We start from the raw sequence: 15,978 nt of genomic DNA, 5'->3' as shown, positions 1-15,978 counted from the left end.
CAATATCATGGCACTTCTGGCTCACAGTGCATTTAGAATCCAACCCCTTCTTACCAACTTGCCTAGACTCTTAATTGGTCCCCTGCTTCTACTCTCCTCAGTCCTCAGAAGGACATTAGAACAGTGGTTCTCAACTGCGATGATTTTGTCTCCAGGGGATGTTTGACAATGTCTGGAGACATTTTTGGTGATCACAAATGGGTGGGGATGCTACTGGCATCTACAGTGTACAGAAGAGAGAGGCCAGGGATGCTGCCAAATATCTTACAATGTGCAAGACAGTGCTGCCCATCTTGCTACCCCTGACCCCTGAAATACAGAACCAAAACCAAACAAAAAAGAAATACACACACACACACGCACACACAATTTCAAATTTTTATTTAAATTCTAGTTAACATACAGGGAAAAATTGGTTTCATGCCTAGAATTTAGTGATTCATGACTTATATATAACACCCAGTGCTCATCACAAGTGCCCTCTTTAATACCCACCTTCCTCCATTAACCCTCAGTTTGTTCTCTATAGTTAAGAGTCTCTTATGGTTTGCTTCCCTCTCTCTAAAAACGAATTATTTAGATCAAATGTCTCAACCCCTGTGGTTAAGAAACCCTGTATTCCAGGTGGTTAAGAAACTCTGCACTTACAGGTTCTATTTTGTTGTGTTTTGTTCTAAATGTAAGCCATCTCATGGCACTCCTCTTCCCCAAACCCTCCATTGGCTCCCAGTGTCATTCAGAGTAAAAACCAAAATTCTTAAAATAGCCTGCAAAGCCCGACAGGATCTGGTCCTCTTTTACATCTTGGAATTCATCTTGCTCATTTTTTGCCAGCCATCCTCACCCCCTTGCTGTTCTCTGCATACCCCAGACATTCTTCGACTCTGGGTTCTGTGCATGGCAGTCCTTTCTGCCTTTGCTTTTATGTCATCTTCTCAGGGAGGCTTCAGTAATCCATGGGATTTCAGATTGTAGCCCATCTTCCCACCCCTTGGCACTCCGAATCCACAGTACCCCTCTTTAACACTTTAGCCTACTCATGTTCCATAAAATACATTTATGTCATTTTTTTAAAAAAATTATTTATTTTAGAGAGGGAAGAGAGAGAGTGCACAAGCGGGGGGAGGGGCACAGGGAGAGGGAGAGAATCCTCAAGCTGACTCCCTGCCAAGCGCAGAGCCTGATGGGGTTGGGGACCTCGATCTCAGGACCCTGATCAGATCATGACCTGAGCTGAAATCAAGAGTGGCTGCTTAACCGACTGAGCTACCCCCACACCTATGTCATGTTTATTACTTGTGGTGTTGACAGTCCTCTCCCTTCCATAGAAGAATGTAAGCTGCAAGAGGGAAGTGGTTTTTTGTTTCTATTTTTGTTTTTAAGCTTGTGGTACTTAAGTGCCTGAAACACTGCTTGGCACAAAACAGATATACTAATTGTTGAGTTAATGAATAACAGTTAAGTTGTGTTTCCTTTAATAGGAGTCTGGATGCTTTTAATGTCTTTGTGCTTCTGTAAAATTTCCCATATTTCTCTTGTATGTAAGCATTATTTTTATAATAGAAAAAGTAAAATAAGTGTGATGAATTTTGTGGCTAAATATTTTGTGTTTTATTTAGTGAAATTAAAACGTACTCTGTTTTATCCATTTTTATAATTTTCAAATGTTAGTTTTCTGAAGCAGTATATACAAGAATATAGTCTTAGTTTTGTTAATACATTTTAATATTTACAGATTAAAGATTAAACATATTTTTTTATTTTCAAAGGACTATGATTTAATCTCCAAAGAACCAAAGCCTTTTGTATTTGAGGGAAAAGTACGTGGTCCTATTGTTGTTCCTACTGCGGGAGAGGAAGCATCTGGGAATCCAGGCAATTTAAAAAAAGGAGTTGTAAGGAAGGCAAATGTGTCTCCTAAAGGAGATGAAGGTGATAAACCTACGTGTATGGATTTGGCGAAAGAAGATATTAAAGATAATGACAGAACATCACAACAGCAGCTAGGTGATCAAAACAGAACTATTTCTTCGGCCCAGGGCTTAAACAATGATATTGTGAAGGCCTTGGACCGAATTACGTTGCAGAATATCCCTTCTCAGACAGCCCCAGGTTTTAATGCAGGAGCGAAGAAGGACTACAGTCTCCCTATTACCGTCCTCACGTGCACTAAAACTTGTCCACACATGGCCACTTGTGGAAATGTTCTGTTTGAGGGAAGAACAGTTCAGCTAGGGAAGCTTTGTTGTACAGGAGTTGAAACTGAGGATGATGAAGATACAGAGTCTACTTCATCAGTGGAACAAGCATCAGTGGAAGTCTCTGATGGACCCACCCTCCACGACTCAGATCTCTATATTGAGATTGTGAAAAATACAAAGTCTGTCCCAGAATATTCAGAAGTGGCTTATCCTGATTATTTTGGTCACATTCCACCTCCATTCAAAGAGCCTATTTTAGAAAGACCTTATGGTGTACAAAGGTGAGTTTCAGGTTTCTTCTTTCTCTTAAACAAGACAAGACCATTGTTAAATGTGGGTATTTAGGAAGAAAAATACTCTGGATTAAAGTTAATGTAATTTTTTATCCTTTTTTTGGAAATTTGCGCTTATTTGCAGTTATCCTTATGGGTTAACTTTGTTTCTTTTCTAAGCTCATTACTTATTCAGATGAAGCCAGCATAGTAAACCTGACCATTGGACAATTTAGAAATTTTTTATTTAGATGGCATCTGAATATATAATGTACTAATCTTTGAATAAATAGTAGTAATATATTAATTTAGTAATTTGATTATAATTTGAACTTGATTTAGATATATGATTTAAAAATAGAAATGTGGACAGTATTATTTTGCAAAAATTGAAATTGGAAATAGTATGAAAATTTGGGACTCATAAAAGCAGTAACTAAAGTTATTAAACCTTGCCTATTAATTTTAGAAATTACAAATAGTATTAACTATTACCATCTAGTAATATTTGACATATTAAGTACAATTGTGGTGCAGCTTGACTGTTTTCAATGATTATGTTTAGGGTTTTGTGGTGATGGTTTACTAGTGCCTAATCTCTATGATCTTGTTATGAATATAGTATGTAATGATATAGGAAGACACTGCTGTGGGCATTTGATTTTCCTTGGACTATAGGCTTTTTTAAAGCAACGGTTGTATTTTATTAATTTTTTGTATTTAATGTATCATATAAATTAATCATTTTTACTTAGCAACTTAGTATATGTTTAATGCTACCAGTTGGCTCCTTGAACCACAGGTATGGAATGACATACAACATAGCATCAGAACAGGGGACTCACTTTGCTTGGAAAGGTGTGTAGGAGTGACCATGTGCTCTGGCATCCACTGGTCGCATTACGCACTGTACTCTCCAGAGGCAGCTGGCCTCTTGGAGTGCTAGAATGGCTTTCAGAAGGCACAGGTGAAGCTCCAACTAGGAGGAAGTACTCTGCAATGATGGGTTGCCATCTTTCAGAATGAAGTGTATATGCACCAAACTAGAAACTTCCACATGGTTCTGTATCCCCAAAAGAGAGAACACATAAGTCTCATACCAGGAGGTGGGGACAAGAAGTAGTCCTACCTTCCTGTAGCTCGCAGCGTTCCATTGGGGGCCTTGGTGCTTTCTGTCCCTGTACCTCTGATCTCTGCAGGGTTAGTAGTCCGGGTTCCCGAAGTGGATGTAGTGTTTCCATGGGGGGACATAGTAAGGGTACAACTTCACTACAAGCTGTGGTTGCCAACAGGTTACTGTGGATTCTTGTGTCTAGGACCAGCAGGCAGAAATAGGCTCTACCATCTTGACCCAGATCAGCTAAAGGAGGTAAGATTGCTTGTACACACCATTGCAGCAGGTTGTATATGTGTGGAACTCAAGTGATCCACTCATTTTAAGTGTGAGTGGGCATGTTACAGTGACCCTGAAATGAGATGATATGATTGCCAGGGGCTCAGACCTCTCTAAATTTGGGTCACTTAATCCAAGACTTGCAGGAGTGGAGCTGAGGGAGAGGGGGATTTAGATTGATGTTGGGGGACAGAGATGAGGAGTTGCAGCCCTGAGAACGGTTGCCGTGTTGGGGACAAAGTTTGTTCTGCTCATATTTGTCTTTTCAGGCTCTCCTTAGGAGATGCTCACAGGAACTGTGGGGGAACTGCATTTGTTCCTTCAAGTGACAATTTGAGACTGGAAGAATAAATGCATGTAGCAAGCATACTTGAACCAGTGGGTTTGACTTGATAAGTGTGATGAGTCACTGTGGTGTGTCCTGGCAGGACAGGGCACCTGAAAAGCAAGTAAAGTGTTTGGATTCTGGACTTGGCTGTCCCATTAATTCTCTGTGTGCATATTGGAGTGAAATAACTTAATTTCTCTAGTCAATTTTCTTCTCAAACTATGGATTGATACCCATTTAGTAACCAGGATAAAGGAGAAACTAATAGTGTATCACACGTAGTACATCAAAGTATTATTTCATAAACTTTTGTTTCAGGGGCGTGTGTGTGAGTGCATGCATGTGCATGCGTGCACTGAGGGCAGTAATTTTTTTTTAAAGATTTATTTATCTATTTTAGAGAGAGTGTGCCCAGGGGGAGGGAAAGAGGGAGAGAGAGAATCTCAAGCAGACGCCCTGCTGAGCACAGAGCCGGAATTGGGGCTCCATCCCATGACCCTGAGATCATGACCTGAGCCGAAATCAAGAGTCGGACACTTAACTGACTAACCACCCAGACGGCTCATCAGGACAGTGATTTTTAAAATGTATTTCTAGTAGGTCATGATCAGAAAAGTTTGTCATTCACCTCAATCATGGTTAGCAAACCACGGCCTGTTATGTTAAATACAGCTCACTAGTGTCTGTGTTCAGCCCACAAGCTAAGAGTGGTTTTACATTTTTAAATGGTTCAAAAAAATCTGGAAAAACAATTTTTTGTGACACATAAAAATTGTATGACAGCCATTCATTCCTATTTGTTTATGTATGATCTATGACTATTTTGGTGCCACGATGGCAGAAGTGAATGGTTGTCATAGAGACCATGTGGCTTGCAAAGCCTGAAATATTTACTACTTGGTCCTTAAAGGAAAAATTTGCTTGACTCTAGTAGCTAGGTAGTCTGAAGGTTTCCTGGTTCTGTATATGTGATAAAATATTCCATATGGGCCAGGTAGTAAGTATTTCTTAGTACTCAGGAATGCTGCTGTTTTTGAAATACTACATTGAGGATATTGTTTCTAGTTTGCTTATCTTATTTTCCTAGTCTTCTGCAACTTAGTTTTTGAACAAATGATAAACATTTTATAAATTATTTGCCAACTTTTTAGCCCAGCCCCTGTTCGAATGCAGTAAAATTGTAAATGAATAATGTCAAAATTAATAAGGATTTACTATTTTATCATTTTCAGAAAAAGGAAGCATTAGACTTCTTAAAATTACTCAATGAAAATATTTTTGTTATTTTGAATTTCTACTTTATCACTGACCTTTTAATCATTAATCTTTTTAAAATAATGCAGCAAATGAATAAAACTTCATTAAAAATTTCTTCACCTCATATGGAAGGGGGAAAGCCTATTATAAGCTTCATATCTCAATGTAGATAGTACTTTAACTCTTAAATTTTTTTTTTTTACTGTAATCACATACTGATAATTACTTGAATCCATAGTTTTGGTTTAAGTTGGCTTACAAATTAAAGTGAAACTCATCTCTTGTAGTTTAAAGTATGCTTAGCATTTTTGGGTACATTTTACCTGTTTTCATATTCTATAAAATTAGAGCATGAGAAAAAGTAGAAAGAAGAAAGTTCCTTCTTTACCCCATTCCCTGGAGGTGGTAACTTTTAGCATTTTGATTTTACTTTCCGTTATTTTTTCTGTATGTTTTAGAATTGTCTATCTGTATTTTATAATAAAATATAATTCATATTGCCTTGTTTTAAAAAGCATTTACCAAGTACTTTTATCAAAATAAAATGAAAAATATGACAAAGAAATACAGTGACTCTTAATCACAGAAATATGTTCAACTTCTCTCAAAATAAAAGAAATGCAAATTAAAATGTACTGAGGTATCATGTCCCACATACCAAATTGCCAAAATCTAGAAGTTTGATAGCACATTCTGTTAATGAGGCTGTGGAGGAACAGGCTCCCTTATACACTGATAATGGGATTGCAAATTGATAGTACCTCTTGTGGAGGGCAGTCTGACAGGGTCTATCAAGATTAACAGTACATATTTCCTTTGACACATTAATCCCACATCTGGGAATTTATAATTTATATGCATGATATATATACATATAATTCGCACATCTGTGAAATGGTGTTCAAAGTTTTTCATTATGGCGTTGTGCTCACCAGTCAGACTAGTTAAATACATTATGGTATATCTTTTCTGTGAATGCTGTGCAGTGATTAAAAAACAGAAAAATCTCTAGGCACTGATGGAAGGAGCTATAAGGTGCTTGCGGAGGGAAAGTAATACAAGTAGTTAACTAGATGGAAGGTGGATATGGGTTGTGTTGAGAGTCTCTATCTTATACTTTTATGCAGCATATGATTTTTGCTCCCTGTCTATATATTACGTGTTCAGAAATTTAAAATTAAAAAGTAGGTGAAAGAATTGTGGCAAAAGCAAAATAAGGAAAGCAAAACCCTGGATTTCCTTATAGTAAGTCTAGGATGGCTCAGGGGAAATGTAAGTACTTCTGGAATGGAGACAGTGGTAGAAATCTTAGTAGGAGCAGCAGTGGTAGATGACTCTGAGTGTTTATGAGCCAGAGAACTGAGTAAAATCAACACTTTTTGCGCAGTGTACATGTGTATAGGATGTATGCCATTTCATGTTATAATGGCTCTGTGAGGAAATTGCTCTTCTTCCTCTTATTTTACACAAGGCTGTGCTGAAGCTTAGGGTTTTTGAGCAACAAGGTTACGCCGTTAGTAAACGGCAGAGCCAAGAATCAAACTCTGGTCTAGGTCACGAGCCAGTCCTGTTCATTCCTTATATAGAGATCATGTGTATGTGCTTGAACCGTACTTTCTATAAAGATTATCTTCTGTGGCTCCTCGGGGAGTACTTCTGTAATGAACATTTCCCATGACATCCTTATAGCAAGTACAGCATTGAGATGTATTAAATTGTTTCTTGTAAGGCTGCTCTGTATGGGTTAAAACCTAACTAACACAGGACAGTTTTGCTGGTGGCCGCATATCACGTGACCTTCTGAGTATTTACTGTTCAGGCTGCCCTGCAGGAGTTATCTTCTGGGCCAAGCCTTTGATAGATACTGAATATCAGTAGGTTTGAGGTTATAGTCCCAGAGGGTACCTGGAAAATATTTATTGTTTTGTTTTGACTGGAGAGCCATATATTTTAATAGACAGGTGAGGTAAAGGAAGGAAGGATTGATATTTTATGAAACTTGTGCTGCTTAACACAAATCCATATCTGAATAAAGGACTGGTTTTCCTCTTTATTTATGAGGGCTGATGGCAGGACAGCTATTTCCCTCAAGTGTAATTTTAGGTTTAGTCTAATATACACGGGCCACTATGTCCTCTAAAATACAGTGTCAGACATTGAAAACCAGCGGCCTGTAGGCCATATTAATTTGCACATGATTTTGACTTCACTTGCAGACTGGTTTGTTTTTTTTTGTTTTTACTGATTGCCAACATTTAAAATTTGGGAGATTCCCCATAGAAATCCAAGTTTCTGATGTTTCTTGAAAAATTGGTATGACAACCTTAACCTCTGGTTCCTACCTGGCAGTCGTCAGTTTGTTTTTTAGACAGAGGCTGTGCTCTGCAGTTTTCCATATCGCCACGGGTCAGCTCACGCAGTTACACCTGCCGGCCCATGGCTCTCTGTGCTATTCTGACCCTCTCTTATGTTATGGAACTTTGCTGTAGAACTGAGCTGTTGTATCAGCCTATTAATAACATTTTCCTTTAAAAAAAAAAACACTCAAGACTTTTGTAGGTATTAATTTTTGCACATTTGTGATATGTATCAACCTTATTTAATAAATTATTCTGACAAGTGGATATATTTATGCTTTCACCCATACTTGAATACTCACTTTTTTTTTTTTTTGTATGGCATATCTGAATATATGTGAGTGCCATCTCTTTTATTGTTGAAGATCTGGGTGATATAAATTTTGGACTTGTTTGTTATTAATAGCTTTTTAAAAGGTTGTTTCTTTAGAAAGAATTTGGCATTTGAAAGTTATGATATTGAACCTAACTCAAGGATTTATATCATAATCCTTTGGCAGTGGGTTATTTTTGATAGACTGCTTACAGTGATGAGTTGTTTTTTGTGGAATAAAACTAAAAATAAATTTAGAGTTGTACCTTCTTTTTCCTGTATTTATCACACCTTTTAATGTTTTCCTGATAATTTTTAGTTCAGCAGGATAGATTCTTAGCTTATTCTGAAGTTATACTGTGATATTATTAGGTATATTTCTAAACTATATGAGAGTTAATACTCCATAATCACAAAGAAGTATCTTTGTGCAGGAGACTAGTTTCACATCTACCTGAAGTTCAGGAGACTTTCAGTGTTTAGTGTATTCTTCAGATTTTATTTATAACCATTTTGGCAAGCTTTCCCACTCTGCTCTGTCTAGTCAATAGACCACAGTTCTAATCTGCATTACCAATCTTTAGCTGAAACAGACAAACTTGAAATTTAAATCATTTCATATAATTGGCCTCCTCTTTAGAATAAGTGCTAATATGACAAGTGATACTGTGACTGTTAACACGAGCAGGCATCTTCCCACCAAGACCTTTGTGGCCAGTCTACCTGGGGTTCCAGGCACCTGGCTTTATCCAAATTTGTTCTGGTTTGGTTACAGTTTGGTGCCACTTTTAGTGATTGTTGTATTCCTTGGCTTAATTACTGACAGGGAAGCTTGTGGGATTTGTGTGTGGCTCACTCTTCTAGGACAGTGGCAGGGATTTTAGGAATTTTTCAGTTAGTTGGTGTCCATTTTGTAGGACTGATTCATGGGGAGATCAGGCCTAGAGGATCCTGGAGATTCAGGGTCCACTCTCTGCTTCCTGACACAGGTGTTCCCCTCACCTTCCACATTTCCTCTCCAGCCACAGAAGAGAGCACAGATTCTTTGGAATGTGTAAACTGTTTGCCAGTTACATTTTAGCTACGTTCCAGCAAGGGTGGGTTTAACAAATCTCCTTTGTACATAATTTCTGGCTTTAGATCTTTACTGCTGTTATGTAAAATTATTTACTTAAGGGCTAGAGAGAGGTTTCATATCATTTCTATGTAGAGAGTCATAACATGCGTTCAAGATTTTTTTTAAGCTATTGGACTTGTAGCTGTATTCTACATGGTTATTTTCTAGAATTCAGACTTTAAAAATACCGGTTTTTGTCTTCTTGTGTATTGATAAATTTGTGAGTACAGATATAGAGGAGTGATCATTTTTATTTTAAGGAAGTTTGGTCATTTTATACTTTTTTCATCCAAAACTTATTAGGAAAAACTTGTGCCTTGGCATATAATAATGAATTTTGGTAGTCACGCTTCTCTTTTATGATTTCAGGACAAAAATTGCTCAAGATATCGAGAGGTTAATACATCAGAGTGATATCATAGATCGAGTGGTATATGACTTAGATAACTCAAAGTAAGTCTGTTGCTGTTGTTGTTGCTTTTACTTTTATTTGTACTCTCAAGTTTCAGTGTTGTTTGTAAAAGATAAAAAAATATAACTAACTTCCACCTAGTTTGCCCTTACTCCATTTTCATCTTTTAGCAGGGATATAATGGTAATGGAATAAATAGTTAATCATGTTAAATTGAATATACCACAGGCTTTTGTTTGTTCATAAGTAGACTTTTAATGGGCTTAATAAGGGGAAAGATCACAAACTGATATTGTGTTTTAAAAAAATCTGAAATTACCTCCATTGGAGAAAGTGGAAATTTCATATGAAAGGCTGCAGTTTTGTCCTGTAATAATGAGCCTTCATTTCCTTGGGACAACAAATTACCATCCCTTTTAGAAGGAATATGTGCTTTCCAATTTCTCCATAGTCCCCGCTACTCTTTCCCATCTTTTACTGCTTATGATGTGCATTGGTCCTTTTGATTACTTTCCTGACCTTTAAGGCCATTTGTTTATGATGCTTGATGCTTTGGTGTTATTTACAATTTAGGGTTATCACTGGTGTCATCACATTTTAGGGTTTCAATATAAGTAAATAAATGAAAATTAGAAGTGATGAATGTGACTATTATTTGCCTCCTCAGAGGAAAAGTTTAGCCCTCAATGGGTTTTCTTCCCCCTCAACATTCTAATATTTGGGGGGAAATTTCACATCTTACTGGTCTTTTTGGAGGAAATGAAACACCTTTTAAAGATCTTTGTCAGAGAAATAAGGGTAAAAGCTGTATCAAAGCTAATGACTGAATTTGGAATCATCTTAAAAATGGAAACCAAATCTACTTATTCAAAATGTCTTACTTATGTCAATGGTTACAATTCTGTGTCAGACAGATAAGGCAGATGTGATAAAAAGAGAAACTCAGGAACCCTGAGTATAGCATACATACCAGTGCTATTTGTAACTGAAATGACTTTGGCCATAGTCATTGAGCTTCTTGGAGTCTTCGTTTTCCCCTATTAGAATATAAGCTTCAGAAGAGCAAGAATTTGTATTTAATCAGGGAAACAGACAGACATACAACTAAAACCGCATCAGTAAATAACAAAGTAGTGACTATGTAAAGTGAAGATAATTCCTTCACCTTTTTGGTACTAATTACATAAGATAATATCTGTTATCTAATACAGCTCTGTAAATTTAATATTTTCACCTGAGAACTACATAGTTTAATTAGAATTATTGCTACTCAATACAGGTCATGTGCCTCTTAAAAAATACATTTGGCCTTTTTATATGATTTTTAGTATTTAGGAATGACATTTATTCAGTGAGGCAAAATTTCTTATTTGTGATTAACATTCACTATAAATGTGGGAACACATCTCTACTTGTAGTTATAATTTTTAAATCTGTAAATGTTAGCCAGAGTTTGTGTTTTGCTTGTGTTGGTTATATTTTTTGGTTTAAAAACAATGAGGAGGGTGAAGTAGCCATAGTGGTATATTTTTAATTTGTAGTGTAGTTTTATTTATCTTTTGTTCACCTATTTACGTGCAATGTATTTTATTATACTTACTTTAAAAATTTTATTTAGTTACACTATTCCAGAAGAGGGAGATATTTTGAAGTTTAACTCCAAATTTGAATCTGGGAATCTGCGCAAAGTAATTCAAATTAGAAAGTAAGTCATTTAAAATTTTCTCATTTTGTCCGTACACAGATATTTTCCTAATTTTCATCAGATTTCTTTATTTTCTATTTTCAGAAGTGAATATGACCTTATTTTGAACTCAGATATAAATAGCAATCATTATCACCAGTGGTTTTACTTTGAAGTCAGTGGAATGCGACCAGGTGTTGCTTATAGGTTTAACATCATCAACTGCGAAAAGTCCAACAGTCAATTTAATTATGGTAAGACATGTTTTGTTCCCCTAATTTTAGAAAGTATGCAGGCATCATAACTGAAGGACATAAGTTTTTTTTTTATTGACGTGTTTAAAAAAGGTTCATTGTTCTTTTGTTTTCTCTAGTTCTCAAAATTCAGGTATTTATTATGCAAAATTTGAAATAAACCGAGCTTTGCTTTGTTGGTGAAAAACCCTTTAAAATGCAGTGAGTATCTTTGATTTCATCCAAGTACAGCTAAAGATTCATTACTTATGCTGCATAAAGTCTAGTTTTTAATGTCAGTTCATCTAGAAGAGAATTACATAAAGTAATCTTTTTTAATTTTGAATAGTCTCGTAGAAATGTGATAGAAGTTGCAGAAAGGTCTCATGTTCTCTTCACTGAATTTCCTCAACTGGCTACATCTTCCAGAGTCAGGATTTGACATTGGTGCAGTGTGGGTGCAGAGTTTCATGACATTTTATTACATTTGTAGATTCTTGAACTAGTCACCATAATTAAGATACAGAATACTTCTATCACCACACAGCCTTGTGCCACTCCTTTATCGGTCACCTTTCAATAAGATGTTAGCTGTAGTTTTCTGCAAATTTTAAAATGTGGTTGAGGTTTCCTTCTATTACTATTTGCTGAGTTGTTTTGCTTTTATCATGAGTGGGTGTTGAACTTTGTCATATGCTTTGGCTGCATCAGTTGGTCTGATGATACGATTTTCTTCTTTAGACTGCTGCTATGGCATATTACATTGATTGAGTTTTGAATATTGAACCAGCCTTTTTTTATCCATGGAATAAAATCCACTTGGTCATTGTGTATAATACCTAACATTTTGTTAAGAATTTTTGCATTTATATTCAGGAGGGATATTGAACTATAGTTTTCTTTTTTCTTTTTGTATTATATTTTGTTTTGGTATCATGGTAATACTGACCTCATAAAATGGGTTGGGAAATGTTCCCTCCTCTTGTTTTTTGGAAGAGCTTGTGTAGATTTCGTGTTAATTCTTAAATGTTTGGTAGAATTCCAGTAAAACCATCTGGGTCTGGAAGGATTTCTTTTTTGATAGTCTTTGAATTTCTTTAATAGTTTTAGGGCTGTTCATATTATTTCATCTTGAGTGAGTTATGGTATGTGATAGTTTGTGCTTTTTAGGAATTGATTATTTCTTATAAATTGTCAAAAGTGTATGTAGATTTATTTGGTCACAGTATTCCCTTACTAACCTTTTGAGGTCTGCAGTATCTGTAGTGACACCCCATTTCATTCCTGATAATAGTAATTTGTGTTTTCTCTTTGTTTTCCTTTGTCAGTCCTGCTAGAATTTTTTAAATTTTTTTCATCTTTTCCAAGAACCAGCTTTTAGTTTCATTGTTTTTTTTCTCATGAGAGAGTTTTTAAAAACTGTAGTGTTGTACCAGCAAAAATGTTAAAGCTGTTAAAAGTATGAATATGATGATGCTTTTTAAGGGGCATTTCTGAAAATTATAGCTTTCAAGAGTTGAAGAGGTTGTACTCAGTTGTCATTATTTTCGTGGAAAATAGGAAATTGTATACGCTGAATGATTACATGTGTGGGATAAAAGCTTTAGTCAAATTCACTAATTTAATGCAATAATCATAGGAAGATTAGGTAGATTAATAATCTGGTTTAGTTATAAACACTTTAAAGTTTTTAAATATTTTAAGTAATTAATCCATTTTAAATATGTATATTTTGTTTGAGGAGTCTGGTTATATTTTGCATGAAGAGTGATAAGAATATTCTTGATACAAATCTATTTCACATTCTTTATTTTTGGGATTTGGGGACATAACTAGTAATCATTGAATGTCACATTTCTTAGAAAAATTTATTTTTGACCTTAAACATTCATATATTTTTTAAAAATTACCTTATTTGAAACTCATTCAGAATGTTACAACAATTAAAGAACTTCCTGTTTTCCCTATTTAACTTGTAAGCATAATGCTAACATAGTATTTTAGAGGAGAAAAGGACAATCAATTAAATGGAATTATGTTTGCATTTTGGGTGCTCCTTGCGAGTATATAAATATAAAAAAGGCTTTCTATTCCTGAAATAATTTTCAAATTGTAGAGCTATAGGTAGATGGCATCTTTATTAACTATACTTGTTTATTTACTTTTATAAAATAGTACTCTTACTACTTTAAACTTTATTAAGTATTTTAATTTTTAAAATTAAAAGCTTACAAAGGTGCCTGGGAGGCTCAGTTGGTTAAGTGGCAGACTCGATTTTGGCTCAGGGTCCTGAGATCGAGCCCCGTGTTGGGCTCTGCACTTAGCAGGGAGTCTGCTTGAAATTCCCCTTCTCCTTTTCTCTCTCCCTCCCTCTGTGCATGCTCACTCACTTGCGCTGTCTCTCAAATAAATAAATAAATAAATAAAATTAAAAGCTTATGTTTTGGAGCAGTGCTCTATTTTTTTTAAATTTATTTATTAAAAAATTTTTTAAAACCTGTACCTCTATGTGATACATAAAAAACCTCTTCCTTTAGTGTCATTTTAAAGTTAAAATAAATAAAATTCTATAACTGAAACCAAATCAAAGCAATGGGACAGATGGCTGCTTTATTTTAAAATTTCCCCTTCTCCTTAGCACTTGCCCTTTGGATATTCTTGTGTGTTTATCATACTTTCCAAACTCAACCTTGTAGGGAATTTGGGTAACAGAGGTGGTGTTAAGAAAATTAAAACCATCAACAATGCATCATCCAGAGATAATCACTTTAGTATTATTGTTTTCTTCTAGCCTTTTTTTTTTTCCTAAGGCAATATATGATTTCTACATATACACAGTTAGGTATTTATTTTAAAAAATAAGGCTTGTAACCCATGCAGTTTCACAGTCTATGTTAACCAAACATTACATTGTTAACACTTTTTCTGGTCATTAAATATTCCTCTGAAACAGAGTTTAAATGGACATCCTCCAGAGCTACTATAACTTACCTAAACCTTTCATTGTTGTACATTTAAGTTGTTTCTAATTATTTTCTATTTTAAATAATGCTGAGATCAACATTATTGTACAAAATATTTGTATGTATAATTATTTAGTTACAAATTCACAAATGTGGAATATCTTTGTCTGCCAGCTGTAAATATTTTTTTCTGATTATCAAGCAATAGATCTTTTTTTTATATATAAGATTTATTTATTTTAGAGAGAGAGCACGCACACGCAGCGGGGAGCCACAGAGTGAGAGGGAGAGGGAGAGTCTTAAGCAGACTCCGCACTGAGCAGGGAGCCTGATGCGGGGCTTGATCTCAACAACCTTGAGATCACGACATGAGGCGAAAACGTGGGACACTTAACTGAGTGAGCCACCCAGGCACCCTAAGCAGTGGATCTTTATGTGGGAAATTTGGTAAATTAAAAACCATTTAGAGAAGAATCTGTAGGAAGAGGAGAAAATCCACTGTTTAGCATTTTGTTATCTATCCTCAGACTTATTCACAATTATGAAATTAAATTTTATCCTTTCATAGATTGGTTTTACAATATGAAAATTCACCAAAACTATTTTTACTGCACAGTATTTTATAAAAAAATCTCCCCATGCCATTCAGTATTTTCAGTGACATCATTACTAAAGTTTATATAATATTCTATTGAGTAATGTACAGTGATTATTTTAATGTTAACAGTTTGGGAATTTAAGTTTTCAGCATTTCAAAATTATAAGTTGTGATATGGTTGATATCCTTAATTATTTTTTTGTGTGTATTTCTGATTATTGCTTTGCCACCAGTTCCTCCAAGTAGAATTTCTGAAAGAAAATGAACATAGGTTGCTGAAGACTAGGGAAAAGGGGTACTTTTTGTGCTGGTAGGAGTGTTAAATTAGTTCAGCCTTTTTCAAGTGCTTTTGATAATATGCTTTCAGTGTTTATATTTTACTTAATCCTGTTGTTAGTAGTTAAGCAGCTACAGCTGAACCCATTCTTTCTCCAAAGAATTTTAAAATGTTGATAAATTGAGTTATTTCTCAAATATTTACATTTATAACTCATTTGCAACTCTGTTCCTGACCCTCTAGTAAAAGAAGGGGAGGAAACATTGCTTAGAAGACATTGTATGTGGTTGCTCTGTGGGAACTCTTACAGAAACATGGTGTGGTTAGTAAAAACAGTTTGGAAACTGGTTGGTGAGTTACCACTATTGTCCCTAGTTCCTGACTTTTGGAATCTCGGTTGAATTGTTCTGACTTCCTAGTTATATTATTTGTCCCCTCTGGTTTGAAATACCACAGTTCTCAGAAGCTATGGACTAGCATTTGTTTGGGGGCTGTTTGTTGCTCTAGTACCCTTGATTTTAATGATCCTGACGTTTCTGTCTTGTTGCTCTAGCATCACTGTTGGGTAACTGT

At 35.4% G+C, this 15,978-nt stretch overlaps 1 protein-coding gene across 2 annotated transcripts in view; it reads left to right on the top strand.

Moving 5' to 3' along the window:
* The window catches only part of AGTPBP1 (ATP/GTP binding carboxypeptidase 1), a 158,104-nt gene that overhangs the window by 96,112 nt on the left and 46,014 nt on the right, over window positions 1–15,978 (top strand). For both annotated transcript variants that reach the window (XM_028122253.2, XM_028122254.2), the window contains exons 14-17: window positions 1,770–2,482; window positions 9,608–9,691; window positions 11,269–11,355; window positions 11,440–11,588. In XM_028122253.2, coding sequence (XP_027978054.1) covers window positions 1,770–2,482; window positions 9,608–9,691; window positions 11,269–11,355; window positions 11,440–11,588 — 1,033 coding nt within the window. The remainder of the gene's footprint in view (window positions 1–1,769; window positions 2,483–9,607; window positions 9,692–11,268; window positions 11,356–11,439; window positions 11,589–15,978) is intronic.

The sequence above is a fragment of the Eumetopias jubatus genome, unplaced genomic scaffold (genome assembly GCF_037043125.1).
Source record: "Eumetopias jubatus isolate StellerSeaLion01/CBP00866 unplaced genomic scaffold, mEumJub1_p1.0 scaffold_15, whole genome shotgun sequence".
In the NCBI taxonomy this organism is placed as follows: Eukaryota; Metazoa; Chordata; class Mammalia; order Carnivora; family Otariidae; genus Eumetopias; species Eumetopias jubatus.
This window is presented reverse-complemented; position numbering and strand designations above follow the sequence as displayed.